Source organism: Xiphophorus hellerii, chromosome 18, assembly GCF_003331165.1.
Source record: "Xiphophorus hellerii strain 12219 chromosome 18, Xiphophorus_hellerii-4.1, whole genome shotgun sequence".
Lineage (NCBI taxonomy): Eukaryota > Metazoa > Chordata > Actinopteri > Cyprinodontiformes > Poeciliidae > Xiphophorus > Xiphophorus hellerii.
This window is the reverse complement of record NC_045689.1, coordinates 28,164,063-28,185,459: the sequence shown is the minus strand read 5'-3', so window position 1 is coordinate 28,185,459 and position 21,397 is coordinate 28,164,063. Positions and strand designations below refer to the sequence as shown.

Here is a 21,397-nt window from a genome sequence, read left to right as displayed (position 1 = left end):
CCGTTTATCATGTAAATATGTTACTACGGTATTTTGTCGACACATATACTATATCTAAATTTTGTCCTAGGTTTTAACTAAATAGTTGAATGGAAAAAAGCCTCAGTAACTCCTAAATGTCAGAAATTTGATGATATATTTCACTTGAATAATAAGTTAATATCAGTATCGGTGATACAGGCTCTGTTTACTTGGTATCAGATTGATACCACAATATGAAGTACTGCACACCTCTAATACCAACACACATAAAATTGACATTTCAGATTAAAAATTCAAAAGTTAGGTTTTTATCATAGCTGCAATCCACATTCATAAAAATGAATAAAATAACACTTGCTATCCATGTACCATTTTATGTAGTTATTTAATGTGGCATAATAGGTATTTTTAACTGAATAGATAAAATTAAGATAAAAGTTTTCAATTGCATTTTAATTTATCAAAATTCATTGTCTAATGTAGCTCCTAAAATTGTTTGTTGATTTTGGTGTGCCATCACAAAAAAAACAAAAAAAACAAACCTCCCTGGCATTTCCTTACGCTAGCTTTAATTTGACATGCAATGACATAAGGAACACAGAAAAATGAAAAAAAAGAAGAAAACCTCACTCCTCCTTCTGGAGATAGAGGAGAGAGGGGGGAGGGAGGGTAAACACACCCGGACAGCCAGAGAGAGCAATGTCTGACATCTCTGCTCTCTGAATGAAGGAAGAACCGAGTACAAAGCCAGTGCGACGAAGCAGAAAAGAAACGGAAGGGGGGGGGAAGGACGAGGGGGAGAAATGCAAAAAAAAAAAAGGGCCGGCAGAAAAAGAAAACACAGGAGTCAAAGAGATGCACAGGGAACACAAAGACGCTGTGTTCGTGTTAGGGAGCTGGTGAGAGCGATGAGAAAACCGGCAGACTTCATTCGCTGGTGTTGCTGAGCTGCAGCGCATGCTCTCTCTCTCTCTCTTTCTCTCTCTCTCTCTTTCTCTCTCTCTCTCTTTCTCTCTCTCTCTCTCTCCCTGTGCCAACTTGGACCGAGCTTTGGTATGATTTAGGGGAAACGGGGTTTGGGGCTTCCCCCCCCCCTCCTTCTTCTTCTTCTTCTTCTTTGATTTGGATTTGCAGCGTTGTGCTGCAGGAGTGGATTTGACCGTGCTGTTATTTCTGATTGAACACAGTGTGCGACGTGGAGACTCCTGCGGCGGCTGCTCCCCTTCTCCATTCCCCGCAGCCTCCGGCTCCGTTTGGGCTATGGTCCTGACTGAGAACCGGGGCATCACCCAGATGCACAACTCCGACTGTGCGGGAGGGTGAAAGGCAACAAACAGCAGCATGGGAGCGAAGCAGATGAAATGGTAGGACGCGGCTATTTAAAAAAAGAAAAGAAAGGAAACATTGTTATTCCAACATTACACGCCAAGCAGCCTACAGGCGGCTATTTTTATCGACAGTGCATGTATGCATCAGCGGCAGAAATACACAGAGCATCAGGCCTGCATTCAGAATCCTCTCTTGATTTACATGTGGATCTTAATCATGCTCAATAATTTATTTTGTCGTAAACGGAAGACTTTATAACCCAAAGGAAGCCGGTGATTACTGCGTGTTTACGTTGCAGTGGATGTGGGTGTGTCCGCTTGTGTCTGTGTGATATGAGCCTCCAGTGCCTAGCAACTACTGATGTATGTAGCAGAACTGTTCTGAACCACTTTACCTATAAATACTGTTGCAGTGCCTTGCAGAAGTTTTTTTTTTTTTTTGGAGAACAACAAACATCTGAATATTTTATTAGGATCTACATGACAGACAAAAAATGGCACCGGCTTAATTGTAAAGCAGAAGGGAAGCACAATTTTCACAAATCTTTAGAAATGAATTTGAACAACATGAGGTGCATTAGTATTTGTATTTGTTAGCCTTTTGGCGTAGGTCTCTACAAACTTTTGCTCATTCATTTTTGCATAGTGGCTCAAGTTCTCCCACACTTGCTAGCTAAGGTACATAAACGTCAATATTCCGGATTAGACACAAATTCTCTATTAGATTTAAGCATAGATTTAGTCTTAATCTCAATCCCAGCTTCCCTTGCCCTGCTGCCACCATGTTTCACAGAGGGGATTTTGTGTTCAGGATTATGTACAGTGTTAGTTTTCCAATGCAAATCACATTTTTGCAAACAAGTCAGTAAATTAATTTTTCGTCTAATCCGTCCAGAACATATTCTCCGTCTACTGACTACAGGTGAGCGATACGGGCTTAAAGTTTTTATCACGATATTTTGTGGTGCTGTTGTGATAACGATAAAAGTGATGATAAGAACCATTTATTGCTTCTGTTTTGTGTAGCTGTACAACTGCAACTGTGTGTCACAGCAGTTGCAGCCCCTGTAACGTTGCCTTATGTAATAACACCTGTTACGACCCGCTACCCTCACCCTGGCTCGTTCTTAGTTCCTTTATACAGATTACGGGGAAGAGGGGCCGCAACATTAAGTGCGTAATGTTTTCCAACCAAAAGAAACCGAGAAAAAGAAACAAAAGGGCACCTGACGGAACACACAGTGTGGTGGGGCTTACCTTAAACGTCCAATCCGTAGGTTACGTTCCTCAATCCAGAACTCATCCATGGAGAAGACCAGCCCTCGCGATTCTTCATACGTCAGGCGTTTTGTTTAATAGTTTTTATGTTTTCTTTGTCTTTAAATATGTAGATATATATATAGTTTTCTTTTCTCTTTTCCTTAAAACATCCGCACCTCTGGTGATTTCAATGGTGGTTGGTCTTGGCAGGCGTGTAACTTCCCCGGTGCTTAAATTCCTAGCGTCCAGCCGGTTTTCAAAACAAAAAAAATAAATAAATAAACAAATCCAAACAAACGAAGATAAACTTCCTCCCGGCCAAAACGTCCGACGCTCCCCTCTGGGTGGATCCGTCCCGAGGTGAAGGTACTCTTTTCCCAGAGCCTTCCCGCACCGTTTTACTCAATGTTTTCTTTGTCGAACTCCGCTGCTACCGCAGCTTTCACACGCCACCATCACTCATCATCTTTCAGGTGCGCCACCAGCCCAACTAAAACACCTGGGCTGGCTAAGCCCCGCCCCCCACCGGTGAACCGTCAAAGGTGCCAACAATAAAACAAAAATAAACAATCAGGAGGCGGAAGCAAAGTACGAGCATGTAACACACCGCAATATGCAATAAAATCGGGCTTTGAAATGTAATAAAAACATCATGAAAATCGCATTACGTAAAAATTGACGCAAAATGTAATAAAGTCCTTGAACGCATTTTTGTCTTGAATGACATGCAGGTCAATACTAAAGGTTCTGGCTATGACTCTGAAATGTAAACTAACTGACCAAAAGTTCGACATTTATCAACCAAAGTTTCAATTAATTGGAATTTATCGTGATAAATTTCTTATCGTGATGAGAAATTTATCGCGGTAAATGATAAACAATACAATAACTGTCCATACCTACCACTGACTTGTAATTGTTAGCATCTTAAAAATACTTTCAAAGCGTGAGATAAATGTACTTTTAAGCTAAAAAACAAAGGCAGCTTAAATATATATAGTAATAGAGTAAGGTAACTATACACATCTCTTATACTACTACAAGGTGGAAAAGCTTTGTTGGCCACAATTAATTTTAATAGCTGGGCACCACTGGTTAGTAACATTGAGGTCAGTTGTGAACTAGATGAAATGTTTTTCTTTTATAAGTAGCAAAGTACTTTAAATCGCATATTAACTGCGACGAACAAATGTGCATCCTCAGTCATTTTCCTCCAGAGCTTATTAAATCCGGTTAATCTGATGCTACTAAAGCTCATCCTGTGCAAATCCCGTGCAGCGCCTAATCTCCGGCTCAACCCATACGTTCCCGGTTTTGCGTGGTATTTGTTCCGTTTCTAACACCAGAAAGGCTTTCGGAGTAACGGCGTCTGTTCCAAAAGCGCCAGCAGATGCAGAGGCGATATTTGCGGGAGCCAACAGCTCCTTGGTCTGCTCTGGAAAAAAACAGTTGAGGATAATTACAGCAGCATCTGATAAGATGCTCAGTTCCTGCCTTGACGTGACCCCAAGAAACAACTCTGGGGATACTAAAGTCGGATACTTTTATCCTTCTCAGTGAAGTCAGACATGTCTTAGGAGGTCATCGTCTTCTATAAAACTGGATTATAAGAGGCCAAATTTTAAATTGAGGCTCTTACATGTGCCCCTTCAGTTCTTTCATCCAATATTCACACACAAGGTGAAGTTTTTTGTTTCTTTAAAATAATTTTTAAAAACACACACAATTTGTTCCACCAGGACCTTCTCACATTCCATTTTGACAACATAACTGAACATGCTTGAATAAAGCATGTTCAGCTGGTGGTGAACACCTCAGGCAAAGAATGAACATAAGTTGTTTTTCCTGAAATGTTTACATGCACTCAGCATGAGCTTAAATGTTATTCATGGGGGTTTTTTGTTGCTTTTTTTTATTATGCCATTGAATTATTCTATCATGCAACTTCAGGATGCAACAAGAAATGCCGGCAGAACTTTAAATGTTTGGTTTTTTTGTTTTTTTTAAATTTTCTTAAGTCATGCAGTATCGAAATTATAAATAGAGACTCAAAGGCCAGTTCCCCGGAAAATGTTCATAGGGGTGGCCAAATCCCTAAGAAAATTTTCGGGCCAGGAAAAATGTTAAGGTAGCAAACCAAAAGGAAAATAAATAAATAAAACCAAAAAACATATATCTATATAAGTGTAGATATAGGTCAGTCCATCGATCTTTATATCTATATATGTTCATATTTCCTTTGTTTATGTTTTTCTCTGTGTAAAATCCACAAAAATCTTTTTCCTTGCCTTTAGTTTCAGTTTCATAGTAAAAATGTTGACAAATCTATATTAGTATAAATGTCAAAACCTTCACCTACTTTGAAGAAGTTTGGTTTTTAGCTCTTTATTTTCATCTTTATTATTAAACCGTTCTTTACCTTCCAGGTAACATATAACTATGTCTTTCTAAAATGTTATGACTTGTTCTAAATAACATGAGCAGAAGCCTAAAACAGCAATTCAGTCACGTAGTTAAAATAACAGTGAAAAGAAAGCTCAATTCAGTTGAAACCAATAAACTCTGCATTTTGTCTACATGCTACTGTGCTAGCATCTGAAACATGAGTGTCGGCTTCTCAGCGGCCTCCCCAGTTCAGTTCCACATGCTGCTGCTGGTTCCTTCAGGCATGTTTCCAGTTTAGCTGAAGATATTGCAGGAATGTGCTCGGTTGGTTTTAAACTGGAGCAGCGTGAACGCCAAAGTGACACAAATGTTTGCTCTCCGTTGGGATGTTTGCTTGTGTCGAGTAATTCCTGCAGATAAGCATAAAGCCTGGTCACATGAAGTCGAAATCGTGCTGCTTATTTATGGGATGAAACATGTTTAACCGTGCAAATAGAATCCCTCGGGCCGTTCTTTGGTTTCGCCGTACAGCTTTCTCCCACCGCTAAGCCACTGTGTGTTTTTTTTTTTTCTTTTTCTTCCTCGCATTTTTTTCCTTCCCAGCAGCAGGCTGTTGAGTTCAGATGGCTTTTTTTTGTATCTATAATTTTTTTTTCTGCACTGAGTGCTTCTAGATTTGTTTTAGTTGTCCCAAAAAATTAGGTGGAAACTTTGAGGTGATTCAACTTTCTTGCTTATGGTTTCCAAATTTTGGAGCGAGTTGCCTTTAAAAACTGGACAGGAATTCTTGCTGCCTGTTCTTAAGTCTCTTTTGCCTGCAGCTTTTGGCATGGTCTTGTTTTTGTTCATGTTTTGCCAACATATTTTTTGGTTTTGTGTCTTTCATTTATCTTATTTTTGGACATCCCTTGGGTGAACTTGTTTTAAATTTCTGTTGCATAAACTTAATCTCTGACCTTTCCGATGTTTTTCTTGATCTTTTTGTAGCTACTTGTTCACCAATATTCGCTAACAAGAAGACTTTTGCTCATGCCTGTTTTGGTAACAAACATCGCTGTACGATAAATTGTCCCAGTAATTATTGTTGTTTTGACATCATTTTCAAGCAGTTTATTGATAAAGGCACAGTAATGCAAGTTCACCCTTTCAAAAACCAACAAAGTTTAATTTCGTAAAGAACATTTAACACTGGAACTGAAGACATTTTAAATATCCAAAATAAAACACAACAATCAAAAACAAAAAATAAAAAGGAAATCAGACACTTGCAACCAAAACCATAAATAAAATGGATTCTGATATCTCTGTAAACAAAATTGCCTTTCTAAGAATACTAATCATCTGCTTGTAAATAAGAATTGCACAATATATCAGCACCAATACGGTTATCGGCCGATATTAGTCATTTTTAACATGTCAAAAGAAAAAAAATAACTTGGTCGATATTATCAGGTGATATTTATTTCCAAATTGTTGCCGTTTGTTTCTGGAATGGATTGGTCATTTAGTATTTGTTTGGTCATGTGAGCGTGACGGTCATTCAGCACAGGATTGTGGGTAGTTTAACTAAAGCAGAAAAACAGCGGTAGAGTCCAGTGATGTGACCGTTTTTGTCAGTGTTAAAATGACAGTGAAACATAAAGATATAGTACATACAAAGTCTGTAAATATCGGTTCCTGGCTATAACGGCAATATTGATATCGAATATTCACATCAGCCCAAATATTCAAATCGGTGCATCCCCAACTACATGATGGTAGTTGAATGAGCTGAATTAAATTTTGGGGGGGCATTAAAGCAGAGGGAGTTTGTGCTTGTGGATGTCCAAAAAAACAAGAATAAAAAATTAAACGTTGCAAGAAATATTTTTGCAAGACCATATTTTATTTATCAGGATTATAAATGATGTGGGTTTAAATTGCTTTCTCAAGATGGGTATAATTCAGATTTTCATCTGGCAGGTAGTGCCATTTTTACGTTTGTAGGTTTGTTTACTGCTCTCAGCTTGCCTGTGTACAAATTTTCACCCCCCCTCTGTCTCCCCTCACCTGTTCTTACCATCTGTTTCAGCCTGAGCTCCGCCAGCCCTGCCCACTCCCCCAAAGAGGAATACGTTATCGCCCAGTCCGCTGAGGCCCCCGCAGGAGAAGCGGACCCTCATCGGCCTGATAACCAGGGGGGAACTCGGGAAGACAAATCCGAGCCGACAGAGAGGAAAACTGTCCAGGGTCGGTCGGCGGCACGCGAACTCTCGTAGAAGCCAAATATCAAGCCATTTCAAAAACAAGCATCCGAGCTTATTCTCCCTGTCTCTCCCTCTCAGAGGATGTGCCGCTCTGTGGGTTGTGTCCCACGCTCGGCCGTGACGGGCAGGAGGAGGAGGAGAAGTCCTGGGAGGAGCAGCTGGACGTCCACCAGGAGCAGCTGGAGAAGGAGATGCAGGAGGCCAGGAGGATGGTGTTCCGGCTGCAGGTAACTCCGGGCGATAACGCGCCGGAAAACGGGCCGGTCTCGGTACGGAGGCAGAAACAGCTGCAGACGAACGCAGCATGTGATGAGATTTCATTCAGGCTGAGCTAGACTTTTTCAGTGGGTTGAATCACATCAAATAAACAGCGATAAATTGATAAATTGAGAGGATTGGAGCAACTGGGGGGGGGGGGGGGGGGAAATCAATCTTCTCAGATCTAAACCCAGAATTAAAGTCGGAATTTTGACATCAAAAATCAGAATTATGAGAAAAGATTCAATTCTTTTTTTTTCGGTGCCCCTAATCCTTTCCTGCACTTAGATGATCTATTTGGTTATTTAATTAACTGTTAAATTTGAACAAATTTGTATTTTTTGACTATCAGCATTTCACGCCGTGCAGTCATGATTTGATATGATATGATATGAGACTACAATAAAAAAAAGAAAATAATACGAATCATATCCTTTTTTTTTTTACTTAACCAAACATCCACCTATCTTGTCTTTATTCATTTACCCATACTTTGCATACAGATGTTCATATCCAAGGACAATTTAGAGACACTATTTAACCTAACATGCGTATCTCTGGACTGCTGGAGGAAGAACTAAAGCATGCATGGGGGAGAACATGCAAACTCCGAGCAGAAAGAGTCTATTCTGGGATTTGAACCCAGGACTTTTTAGTTGTAATGAAACAGTGCCAACAACTGTGCCTTAGCTAAACATAGTACAAGTACATTTGCTCAGAACAGACAGAAAAAACAAAAGCAGTGTTCTTCCTTTGTAGTTAAAAATAGAGACAGGTATTTCTTGTGTTCAGCAGTGCAGCTGCAGAAATACATAAAAAACACAACACTGTAAAAAACTCTATAAATAAACATGTCTGAGGACTCAGAGGTGTGTTTTCTTCCACATACAGTAGTCAGTTTGATATCCTTTTCTATTTAGCTCAATTGCACTGCCTTGTTTCTCAGACCCCATGCAAACGTATTCATACCCCTTAAAGTTTTTAACATATCGATCCTTCCAGACCACTGAGCTTTTCTGGTTCTAGTCTGTGGTGCATCCTCAGAACCAGAACATATCACTATATAAGAGTTTCACACCAGACGATACTGATAATTATTGATTAGTTTTTTTGTTTGTTTTGAACGTCTGAAATACTGCAGACGCCGTTGTTTATTTTTAAGCAAACTTTGCCGTGGCGTTTCCTGTTTTATGCAGAGTTTTCACCAGGGATGCACCTATCCACTTTTTTCACTTCTGATACAGATCCCAATATCTGAACTTTAGCACAGGCCAATACCCGTCCGAAACAGAAAAACATTTCTGAATTGACTTAAAGTGTTTCTTTTTTTAAACACAGGCATAAATATACTGAATAATAAATTTATTTGATAATTCTGCACCAGTACAGCACACTAAAGTACTAAATAGCTTCACAAGCTTGGTCAAAGATGCAAAAATAACAACTTTTATCTATTCAGTCATGGAATTAGGAATAAAATATTTGATAAAGAAACTAAAACTGACAAAAACAATAGGTTGACTGTCTTGCTCAAATGTAAAAAATAAACTGCAACAATAATTCAAATGATTCAGAAAGCGAAATTAGAAATTCTAAATATAATGCAAACTAAATAATAAAACTTGACACCACTCAGAGCACAAAGCATAGAATTAGACTGCATAGATCCGCTCTTATGTGTCGGGAACGTCGTTGCCGAAGCCCAATCTAGAAATCTTTTTTTCAATATCGGTGCCGATCCAGATACTAACATCGGATCGGTGCATCTCTGGTTTTCTCTCCACGCCGTTGTTTATTTTTAAGCAAGTTATGAGGCACGGTGGCGAAACCTTAAACCGCTGCTGTGCTAGTTACTCCACAGGTTGGTTGCTTGGTAACCAAAAGCAATGCCACTCACCTTGCTAGCTGACCGTGAGAGGTTGCGCAGCTAAAGCCTTTCCCTCTGCCTACATCCCCCAGAGTGCTTTACGGTTCTTGTTCAGTTATCCATCCATCCATCAATCAATCACCCACCCACCCACCCTAGTCCCTAGTGGGATCAGGAGGGGTCCTGGTGCCTGTCTCCAGAAAGACATTTGGGGTGAGAGGCAGGATAAACCATGGACAGGTCGCCAGTCCATCGCTGCAGAGTTATCCTATATATTGAATATTCTATCACACGGATGTTGATTGATTTGTTGTCCAGCCCTAAGACAACGCCACTGTTTCCAACGCTGACTTTTGAGCTGCGTTCCTTCTCCCATGTTGTCTCCCTAAGGGTCTGCTGCTGCACGGCTCCCTCCCTGAAGAGGACCAGGACGGATCCGGGAGCTTCGGAGACGGCCGGGCGACCACGGAGCAGCAGCTGGTACGCTCCGGCTCCCTCCCTATCTCTGCTAACCTGAGAAGGCCCCGCTCGGTCGCAGATCTTGCTTGGAGCATCCGTGTCGGGCCTCTTCTGACTGTGATGATATTTTTCCAGCCGTCACTCCCTTCTGGGGTGTTGGTGGGAGAAGCCAGCGAGCCGATGAATTCTCTCTGATCTGCCGGCCCGCTGTCACGCGTTTCTGTTGCCTCTTCATGCGTTCTGACATTTTCTCCCCTTCTCTAATTATCCTGATCATGCGCTCTTCCTTTGAAGGTTCTAATCCGCAGTCGTCTGGACCAAAGCATGGAAGAAGGCCTTGATCTGAAGGTACGGTGATGAAGTGTAATTGCAATTAATATAGATGAGCTTCCTTTTGTGTAATGAGGGTGTTTGCGTGTGTGTGGGTGTGTGTGTGTGTGTGTGTGGCTCACAGAGGGAGCTCCTGAGGCACAAACAGGAGACGCGACACATTCAGGCCATCAAGGTAAAACCTCTTAACTTATCTTTGGGACTAAAATGGAGTGAAGGACATAAATCTTTTTTATTATTTTAAATGCACTCTGGATGAGGTGATATGCACTTAAAGATGTATCACAATGTCTTTCTGTTCTGTTGTGTCCATAAAATCTATTTGTTGCATCTTTGTTTAGGTAACTGTGTGGCTGTGACTGTGTATCACACCAACTATAGCCCCACAAACACAAATACTGTCTGTGAAAAACATTCCCACTTGTAAGACGCTTCTTTAGGACACCAGTCACATAATGAAGTGTGATTTGTATCACTAAACTTCACTCTGTAACTGTATTTAGTCATATTCTCAAGTTTATTGATATTATTGACACTTTCATCGAACAAATAGAGGAGAAAATAGTAAAACTAACAATCCTGACAGTTTTGGGGGGTTTTAAACATTCATTGGAATTTATTCTGATTGTGATATATCAGGATTCTTATAACAAATTTCTCACAATAAATGGCAAATGACAAAACGTAGTAGATTTGTGCACCAATCAGACTTTTCTAGCCAGTACTGATTTAGGTTCCTTTAAAGTCTGACTTTCCAATTTCTGTTCCTACTAACTTAATAACCCTTATAATGTAACAATTTGCCCCCATATAGATTACTTCTGCTTTATTATTATTTATTATGGGGGAGTAAAAACCTAAGACTTTAAAGAATAAAGAATATAATTGTGACTTTTAGTGTCATTCTGCTGTAGAATGCAGCAATGGAATTAAAAATATGAAAAAACTGGAAAAAACTACTGAAACATGTATCTGCATTTAGAAATATTAGTGAGCGATTTATTATTTTTAGTTTAAGTTTAAAGAGCCACAGGTTACAGAGACCTGGTTTAGATTATTCGATATTTTCAATTAATAAATTAAGTCATCAATTGAAAGCTACTTTTTGTGTTTACTCAGGTTATCTTTGTCTTATACTGCAATTTATTTGATGGTATGAAACATTTAAGTGACCAAATTGTAAAAAACCTGAAGAACTGAGAAAATGCTTTCTCTTCACTGTCGCAGAAGAAATGTATGACAGTCCCCACAACAGAAATAGTTTTTAATGCTGCAAAAATGACAACAAAATACAAAATGATTCTTGTATATGCATCAAAACATGTTTATTAAACTTAAAACCAGTGAGTCGAAGTAAATGCTCTTTCTTGATGCATTTACAGACTTTAAAAAGGTGGAAATTTAGTCTGATTCAGTTGACTGTTGCGTCTCTGCAACATATAAAGTTTAGATTTGATTCCTTAACAAAATAAAGAGAAAATAAAAGAAGAAACAGTGGATGGCTGTTGATGAAATGGAAACAATTCGCCCGCCTTTCACGCTGATCTCTCTGATCTTCCTGTTGCTCTCATTAGGATGCGCTGCAGCAGCGCCTGTCAGTGCAGGAGGACGCCGTGCTGCAGCTAAAGCAGGAGCTACTGAGGTGCAACATGGCCAAAGATCAGTTGGAAGGAGAAAATGTGAGACAAGTGATGATTTCCTTTCCTGACCTGATAAAATATTTGGCTGGGATGCAAGTGTACGTAGAAGAAGTCTATCTAGAGCTTACCGTATTCCCCACTCTGCCCGCCTGCAGGAGGAGCTCAAACGCAAGCTGAGTGAAAGGAACAAATTACTCACTGAATATGAGGTACGGCCTTTCATTACTTACACCGTAATGGATTTTCTTTTCGCGCGCATGTAATCACTTTTGTCGTATGTATTTTCTATTTTTTTTTTTTTGTCCGTCTGTTTTGTCAAAACCGCAGCAGCAGCAGCAGCAGCTGGGGAAGAAGGACAGGTTGCTGCAGCATCAGAAGCCCGATGAAAGTCAGCACAAAGCACACGAAGTCGGCCACGGACGGGTACGGAGAGCGCCGCAGTTACAGCGTCGCAACGCCACAGTCCAACATTTCAGCATGAATAAAGCTAACAATCATCAGAGAGCCTTCGCACATGACGGGGCGCGCATTTCTTCCTGTCATAACAACAAATCATTTATACAATGGAACCACTGATGCATTTAGACAGCGCCAAGCTTGAAAACAAAGCTGTGTTTTCTCATTCAACTCGGCGTTGTAGGCTACAGAGCCCAGTTCTCACTGCAGAATAAACAGCGCATTTATCAGAGGGGGTTTTTTTTTTTAGCCTTTTTTAATGAATTTCCTGAACTAGGGAGCTTTTCTTGAAGAAGAATTACTCAAAAATAAACACAAGTGCTCCAAGTTTTACTGTAACTTCAAACATAGCATGTAGAGCAACAAAGCGAGTCACTAATATGTTTATAATGAGTTTGTGACAACAATAAAGATCTTAGTCTGGGGATTAAACTTTTATTTAATTTTGTTTTAGGTGCAGTCAGAAGTTTGGTATAATATTCCATTTTCATTTCAGTGATTTATAGACTTATTTGAATCGTTGACTTTGGGATAATAACGCAACATACAATTGAAGTGAAATTTAAAAAGAACTTCGTGCACTTTAAAGTAAATGTCTGCTCTTTGATACATAGTCAAATATGAATCTGAATTATACCAGATTAGAAAAACTGTGTCAAGATCCTACTTGCTGAGGAACATGATTGAGGTTGTAAAAACATATTGGAGACTATATGAATATTTTTGACATGTGAGTTAGTTAAAAATAACAATTAGATAAAGCTCCAAATTAATTGTATTTTCCCCACTCTACATGTCTCCATCTTACAGACATTTAGAGGTGAGAATGGTGGCTGTAACAACTTAGTGGCGTCGACTTCTCCTTCAACATTTCAGCACAATGCACAAGTACGTGTCAGTTTTTGGGTTTTTGCTACTTTTTAATTATATATATCAAAGATCTGCAGAATTTAGAATTCTACAGATTTCTGAATTTTTTAGAGCTGTACAGTGATTTTTATGTGGTTCTGCTAACATGTTGCGAAATGTTATGCAATGTGTGTAAAAACGCTTTGTCTATTAGAGGGATCACCCAGGGAAGTCATTCAGAACAATTTATAAGGAAAATACTAACAGTTTACAGGGACAGTAATATGTAAAGTATACTTTTTTTGAGCTTTACATCATAACATGTTTTAATATTATTCCCTCATCAAAAACATACCTGGAGTGTCGCGGAACAACTGGGTGGAACTACAGTAGCTCCGCCTTTGAGATGTGGTTTTCAAAGCGCCAGAGGCCAAGGCGTTAAATTCAAACTTCTTTTCATAGCATGGAGATTGAGCAACCATCTCACCTCCAATTGAAATCTGCAGTTATCTGATTTGTTTTATTCACAGAGAAACGGAAGAATGTCTAGCGCTATCAGTAACTCGGTCTTCACCTAGACATGGAATGGAGAAGCAACAGTGAACCTGAATACAAAAAGGGACTGAGCGATAGCTTAGGTCCTACAAGATGCTCTGGATATTTTATATCTGCTGTAGAGAGAGCAGTTCACTTTAAACAAGCTGATTTAGAAGGCTGGGTCTGTTCTGGAAATTTTTCTTTACTGGTATTTTGATTGTTTGTTTATGGTGATGTTCTTTGTCTTGGAGGTTGAAAAGCCTCCTTGCCATCTCCTTCATCTTTAGCTTCAACTCTGTGAAAGTGAACTGAACTGAGTCTGTTTTGCCACAGGGTGAGGAGCTGCAGCTCGTCAGGGAAGCGCTGCGCAGTCTGAGGGACAGTTTCTCGGGTCATGACCCCCAGCATCACACCCTGGACACTTTGGAGCAGGGCGTGGCCAGCCTCATGGACCGACTCCACTCTTTGGACAACCAGCGGAGACAGGAGAAAGGAGTACGAGCAGCTGCACACGCTGGCTCTGAAATGGCTTTTTGTTTTGTTTTGTTTTGTTTTCAGCAGGTGTTTCCCAGAAGTAATTGTATAATATGTTTTTTTTCTTCTAGGAGGAATTTAAATCACCAGGACGCAGAGCCAACTCGACAGACCGTGACTCCTGGCCGCCAAGCTCCAGTAAGACGAGCAGAATCTTTGTATTCTGTTCATCCCCAGCAACATCCTAACTTAAATCAAATGATCCCCCTTATCACACACCTACTTGTGGGCGATGGATCATCAGAACCATTACAGAATTAGATTTTTTTATTTTTTTTTTTAGTTAAAGTTATTTGTGTCATTATTTTTCAGAAGTGGCGCACTCGCACAGCAGCCCGGGACTAGACGCCGTCGTCTCTACTAAAGTGCTCTACTTCACAGATCGCTCGCTCACTCCGTTTTTGATCAACATCCCGAAAAGGTACCAAAAAAAAAAAAAAGTTTGGAATAGTAATTTAAAAAATTTTTTTTTTTTTGTGGAAGGGTTTATATCTGCAACAAAGTATTGTATACTAAGAAAAAAAGAACATAAAAAAATAAAATTACAAAAACAAAGTCATAATATTCTGAGAATAATGTCATAATCACTTTATTCATCTTAAATTTTGATGTCATTCTCATAATATGACTTTAATTAATTTTAATTATGACTTTACTCTTGTCATTTTATTTTTTACCATTTTTTTAAAGTGATTCTCTGTCATATATTCCTTCCCTGCGGGACGATATATTTCTTTTATCCAATTTCAAAAACAAATTGCTTCTGGAGAGTTGAAGCCTGATTGCGGCATGTCCGGAGCTTTAAACTGGGTTCTTTGGCAGCTTGCGGTTTATCCTAGTAAAGCTTCATGTTTCTTGGCGTGTGTGGATGCATAGATCATGACTGACGGTGTGTGTTTACAGGCTGGGTGAAGTGACACTGCGAGACTTTAAGGCTGCTGTAGACAGACAGGGCAGTTTCAGATACCACTTCAAGGCTCTTGACCCAGAGTTTGGCACAGTGAAAGAAGAGGTAGGTCACTCATTTTAACGTCACTTTCAATATGAAAAATAACAATAAAAACTTACTCCACTTCTCTTCCAAAAATATCCATAAATTCTGTCACATGTTGTCAGGTTACAAAACGAACTTTATTGCAACTACTGGGATTTTACATGCCAGTATTTCGAGAAAAGTTGTTTAAGGCTACAAAAACATAAAAAATAAAAAAAATCTAGCCAGATAATTTTGGTCTAGTTTCTATTGCAAATATCTTTGAACACTTGCACCAAGGCAAAATTAACTTAACAGCAAATTTTCAGCAAGATATAGAAGTAACCAGTCATTTTTCACGTTATTAGTGAGTCTATCAATGAAACTTAGCACTTTTTCATCAATATTAAGGAATTGACTTAAAAGAAGCACCTATATCTTGCTGAAAAGTTACTTAGATGCTAGTTTTGTTTTATTTTGATTATATAAATATATTTGGACTAGATTTTAGATATACAGAAGACAAAACAACTGCCATGGTGGACCAGAAAGTCTGGTGCAGACTGGAGAGGTCTTTGTATTGTTTTTTTCCAGAAACTTTCGCCATTGCTTCTTCCTAGTCTACCATGTTTGTTTACTCTGAACTCACGTTTGACCTTGAGAGGGTTTGAGAGATTTGACATCTGAGAAATCGGGCTCAATGGGAGAAATCCCAGACTGAGTACTGAAGAGAGATGAGAATCAAGCTGAATTGCGCAAGAATAGCACATAAAATTCCCCCCAAAATACATAAAAATTTGTGATTGTGAGAAGTCCAAGGGGTATGAATATGTTAGGTTAAGATGCTATTCTTCCACATCTGTAAATGCCGTTTTTGTCGACTGTCCAGGTGTTTCAGGATGGAGCAGTGGTCCCCGGCTGGGAGGGGAAGATTGTGGCGTGGGTGGAGGAGGACCACGGCGAGCGGAGGTAGAGCCAGAGATCACCACTACAAACCTCAGCCTATAGCATCAAGAATTTAACCGGAAACATTTGTTGTGCCATTAAAGGGGGGAAAAAAAGCTGTTAAACAATAACTGGGACCAAGGGAGATAACGCCTTTCACCCGCAGCAACGTTGGAAATGTTTCACACCAAGAAAATGACTCGACATTTGGGTACCGCTTTATTTAATAGAATTGCATTTTACACATTGATACCGGCTTGAAGACGAACATGTCCAACTGCAATGTTAACGGCCAGTAATGTGATACTTGAAGCTTTGAATGTTTAGGGGAAAAAAATGTTGGATGAGTTTGTGTTCATAACGGTTGTAATCGGCTCATCGAGTGCAGACTTCAAAAATACAGTGTTGACATATTACACAAAGTTCCATATTGCCAAAAAATCTTGTTGTTCTGCATCAATTTTGACATTTTAATAAACTTAAATTATTACATGGAATGTTTTCTTGACCATTTTTCCCCCTATGTAGAAACACTTTCTGTCCTGTCAGCACTGCAGACCCCCGAAATCTTACCAGGTGATTTTCTAGTGCGAATATTTTGATATAAGACAAAACAACCTTACAAGCAACTTTTCAGGACTAAACAGGAGCTTGTTTTAAGTCAATAATTTCTTAATATTGGTGAAAAAAATACTAGTTATAAGCGAAATGATCTGATATTTTGGCTTCTAATAGGGGAAAAATGTCTTGTTCTACTGGGAGATTATTTCACTTATAACTAGTGTTTTTTTCATCAATGTTGAGGAATCATTTACTTAAAGCAAGCTCCTATATCTTGCTAAAAAGTTACTTGTAAGATAATTTAGTCTTATCTCAAGTGCTCTAAGACATTTGCACTAGAAACTAGACCGGAAATATTAGATTTTGTGTTTTTGCAGCGGGCTTGTTGTTCAATAGAGACCACTAGTATCAAAAATCCTCTCACAAAAAAGGCTAAAATATACATTCCTCATGTAGTTCTTCAGGACACAAATTGTTATTAATGTCAATAAATCTTTTGGTAGGCAGTGGAGGGTTAGGAATTACACTTGTCCCTGCACATCAGCCTACATAGCACACTGGGACAATGTAACACATTTCTCTGTAAGAACATTCTGAAAATAGATCAATTTACAGCTCTGCCTCAAACTACAACCAAAACAGCTTGTTAGATTTTAGTTTGAAGCACGGCTTGTATGTTCCCACGCACTACGCGCTCTTAATTCTGACTGCATTGTATAGCGCTCTTCTTAAGGTGTGTTTTCTGTTGCTGTGAGAGTTCCCTCCTTACGTGCGTGACCCGGCGAACCCTCTCCCTCTTCTCGCTGAAGTTAATTGGTCACAAAACAGCTGCTGTCAGCGTGAGCCTCCGTTTCTTCTTGCTGAAGACGGCAGCGGCCGTGTCCTCGTTCACTGTTTTTGGAAACTCCAGAAGCAAATGGTAAACATCTTCCACTTCTAGAAGAACATCCTCCTGCAGAATTATAAAAAAAAAAAAATATATATATATATATATATAGTATATATATATATATTCAGGGAACTGTAAGACTCACAGGCCAATTATGCGTTTTATATGACATCCAGCCATCCAGCGAAGCACAGTGGAATCGTAGCGGTTCATTATAAGTGTTTGGGGCAGAGGAGGTGAGTAACGGCTAACCTTAGACACTCTCAGCTGGCACTCTGACATGGAACGAACTTTCGGCAGCTCCACCGTCAGCTCCACGCTGCGAGGGACTCCCGCCGCGTCGCTCTTCACCTCCACCACATACTCGGGCTCCCGAGGCCCCTGGAAAGTGCTGGAAATGACCTGGATCAAATTCGCCTTGGTCTGCTCCGCGGGCCTGCAAACGATTTGGGCGGCGCTGTCCTCCTCCGATCGCTGGGAAGAGGAGATCTGTCGCAGGAGGGCGGCTGGAGTCTGACTGGCTGTGAATGAGAGAAACCGGTGGGAGGACGCAGACGACACACCCTCGCAGGAAGGGAGCCAAACGCCCCGAGTAAAGAGGTTTGCCGCAGCTTATCAGAATAAGAGGAGTTACAGGGCCTGTGAAATTTTGCTGTAATATAAATTAGCCCACTAATTACTGCAATAAACAATAGTATTGTACCGGTTTGGCACCCTTTTGAAGTAGGGGTGCACTGATTGCAGTTTTCTGGCTGATTACTGATATTTAAAAATATGCTGACTGATTTTGGCTGAGGCTAATTTTTTTCTTTTTTGTCTGAAATGTCGCTAAATATAGCAAGAAGTCACCGAGCTGATAACAGTGGGGTCACTATTGTTAACTGCAAACGTGCAGATATGACCTGGTGGGCCGGTCTGTCAGTCAAACCTCTCTCATGGCAGAGCAAAAGAGGACAGAGGCTGATCTTTAGACTTTTGTCGAGGTACACAAGACCAGTAGATAAGTTCTGCTTCACATGTAAGTATCGGCCAATCACAGATCTCCAAAAATTAAGAAAATCAGGGCCTAATTTGAAGTAGTAGCGTAATAATGCAAATTAGAGCTCTCACACACCAACAAACCTTAATTTTAAAAAGAAAACTTGGCACTGGAACAGAAAGATATTATAAACATCCAAAATAAAACAACAACCAAAACCGAAAAATAACGTGGAAATGAAAAACACTCGCATCCGGGGCGACAAATAAAACACATTGATGTTTGTGTAAACCAAATTGCCTTTCATCCGAATGGAAAATTAGGGATGCACAACATATCCAAACTAACATTGATATCAGCCAATATTCGTCATTTTTTAACATCTCAATATCAGCCAGATTAAATAAAACTTGGCTGATATTAACACCTGATATTTATTTCAATCTTGTTGCCGTTTGTTTACGGTCGGGGTTGGTCATTGAGTATTTGTCTGGTCATGTGACAGTGACAGTCATGCAGTGCAGGATTCTCGGACTGGAAAATATTATCGGCCGCAACAGCAGTATTAATATTAGATATAAATATCTGCCCAAATTTTTATATCAGTGCATCCCTAATGGAAATGACTAATCTCATTTGAATTTATCACACGATTAGTTGATCAATTGCTTATTTTTACAAGTTTGGGGGGTTACTGGGTTACTTACTTGTTTCCAGTTGCTTGGAGATGATGGGCAGCTTCTGAAAGCCGAGCCGACACTGCAAGTCGTCCGGGTTACCTTTCGGACTACAGCTGACGACGCTGTACTCCTGAGATAACAGCATCCCGTGCTGTTGCTGGGCAAAGCTCAGGGCCAGCATATAGATATTATTAATATCTACTTTATCCTCTTTCTTCTTCTGTAGCACTGAAGTATTTAGCGCCACATCCAGCACAGCGAAGCAGCCTGCAGGGGTTAAAACCGTTGAGTGTCTAGCTCACATCGTGCAACGCAAAACGAAGGTCGTGCAGCTTACAGCCACCTTGGTCCTCTGTGTTGCATCTCTCTAGTTTTCCTCCGCACAAAGGAAGGGAGCTGCTCTGATCCTGAGGCGCAGGCACACGCTTCCAGCTGCAAATGTTAATGTAGAGCAAACCTGGCTTTGGCTCCTGGGAAGGACACAGACGAGCCTGAGACCTTTACATACATTAGGCATAAAAAGCATACAAATGTACTGCTCCTAAAGATGCATTCGGTTTCCAGGGTGGAATGATTATATAGCAAATATTTCTCTGGGTTTAACAAAAAAAAAAAAACATGAATCTGGTGCCAAACTTTGAATTTCCTGCGAATTTTGTCTAATGCACATAGGGTCAAAATTACCCATAGGACAACAGGTTCCAGTATATAACCCAGTAATGTTTGGATAAATGGACATAAAATCAACTAAAATGAGCTTGATCATCTCCATTATGGCGATTGATATTTTTTTAAAGAGCAATCAGACAATCAGAATCCATTTTATTTATGGTATCAGCTGTGTGGTTTGTATTTCTGTTTTATTTATTGTTTTTTTTTGGTTGTGTTTTATTTTGGATAATTAAAATATCTTCCTGCTCCAGTGTTAAGTATTCTTTACAAAATTAAAGTTTATTAGTCTTGGCAAGGGCTATTTGAATTATTATACCATTATCAATACATTACCTGAAAAAGGTCTGAAAAGAACAAATATTTCACATCAGAATAATCACATCAGAATGTGTTATTGTGACAGGCTTACATGTAAGCACATATGAGAAGTTTGTAATTAGTGTCCAAACCCAGCTTTTCCCCCACAAACTTTTAAAAACGTTAAAGTCTGACTCTTTCCACAACCTTAGTGTTGGCCTAATTTATCCACTTCAGAACCAGTTTTGATGGATTGTTGGTGTCCTGCTGAAATGTGTAATTGTTTACAACCCGGGTGTCAAACTCATTTTTATTTTGGGACATTTCAAAAATGACAACTTGTCGAAATATGAAGAAATAGCTGTCTCAACTAGCAACTTTGCATCAATGTAATTTGGCAGTGTAAAGATACACTGTTCTGATTTGATTTATAAAATAATATTTATTACATAGAAATGGGGTGTTGGATTTGGCCCTGGGGCCTTTAGTTTGATACATGTTTCTTCTGTCTAGCTGCTTATTTGAGGGCAAGATGATGAATTTTGAGGTAGTCTTGCTTTTTTTTTATTATTCCATCAACTTGATAGACATTCTTAGACAACTTGACACCATTCCCACTTTTCCATCAGCAGGACGCTGCCGCCACCAACTGCTTCAAAGTTGATATCGTCTACTTGGTTTAATAGCCTCGTCATGACTTATTCAAACGAACTTTTTCCCCCCCATTTTGACCACATATCCCCATGTTTTGTCTCTTCTGACTGTGAAACCTTATCCAGAAGGCATTTGACGTCCCCATATCTGAAAGTGCAATCTGTCCTAATCCAGCGCAGCTGCTGCTGCTGCTGCTCGCCGTCCAGGAAACTCACCAGTATCTGAGTTCGCAGACACGAATGGAGCTCAGGCGGTGCGTTGAATTCAGCTCCTCTCTTCATTTGCTCCTCTATAAACTTGCGGTAAGCTGCTGGGTCGCTTTGAGACAAGTCGTCCAGCATGGACCAAAAGTGGCTGACCTGCTGTAAAACATCCTCCCTTCCGCCGTTGCTGGACATCATACGAAGGTGAATGTCTTCCTTTAGCTTCTAACTGCTAGCTAGTGCTTTAAACTACAAGCTCCGGCTGTTTTGTTTAATTTATTTTTTTTTTTGGTGTAGCTAAAGTATGTCAAATGTCTTATTAACTGCACAAGTAAAGCTAACTTTGTTGGTGTTGTTAGTTGCTATAGAAACTAGTTTTTAAAGTATATCACAGTCGCCACCTGGTGGTCGAG

The 21,397-nt window shown here is 39.8% G+C and overlaps 2 protein-coding genes across 7 annotated transcripts; one reads left to right on the top strand and one right to left on the bottom strand.

Annotated features, from left to right (window-relative positions):
* The first annotated feature begins 671 nt into the window (after positions 1 to 671).
* Positions 672 to 16,471, top strand: dixdc1a (DIX domain containing 1a). Of its 5 annotated transcripts, none has more exons than XM_032545537.1 (16): positions 672 to 1,035; positions 1,170 to 1,346; positions 7,027 to 7,184; positions 7,280 to 7,428; positions 9,717 to 9,806; positions 10,080 to 10,133; positions 10,240 to 10,290; positions 11,690 to 11,794; positions 11,911 to 11,964; positions 12,086 to 12,178; positions 13,022 to 13,099; positions 13,931 to 14,092; positions 14,203 to 14,269; positions 14,444 to 14,552; positions 15,035 to 15,143; positions 15,994 to 16,471. In XM_032545537.1, the coding sequence occupies exons 2-16, from the start codon at positions 1,324 to 1,326 to the stop codon at positions 16,075 to 16,077; spliced, it is 1,386 nt and encodes a 461-aa protein (XP_032401428.1). In that variant the 5' UTR covers positions 672 to 1,035; positions 1,170 to 1,323; the 3' UTR covers positions 16,078 to 16,471. The 5 variants fall into 5 exon arrangements, with proteins under 5 accessions (XP_032401428.1, XP_032401426.1, XP_032401430.1 ...); XM_032545535.1 differs by having other exon boundaries at positions 12,083 to 12,178; XM_032545539.1 differs by having other exon boundaries at positions 673 to 1,035; positions 12,098 to 12,178.
* On the bottom strand, positions 16,256 to 21,340 carry pih1d2 (PIH1 domain containing 2). 2 transcript variants are annotated; one of them, XM_032545540.1, is made up of 5 exons: positions 20,997 to 21,336; positions 19,502 to 19,628; positions 19,186 to 19,425; positions 17,752 to 18,020; positions 16,256 to 17,562 (listed from the first exon to the last, which is right to left on the bottom strand). In XM_032545540.1, the coding sequence occupies exons 1-5, from the start codon at positions 21,180 to 21,182 to the stop codon at positions 17,428 to 17,430; spliced, it is 957 nt and encodes a 318-aa protein (XP_032401431.1). In that variant the 5' UTR covers positions 21,183 to 21,336; the 3' UTR covers positions 16,256 to 17,427. The 2 variants fall into 2 exon arrangements, with proteins under 2 accessions (XP_032401431.1, XP_032401432.1); XM_032545541.1 differs by having other exon boundaries at positions 17,427 to 17,562; positions 17,645 to 18,020; positions 20,997 to 21,340.
* Between the last annotated feature and the right edge of the window lie 57 nt (positions 21,341 to 21,397).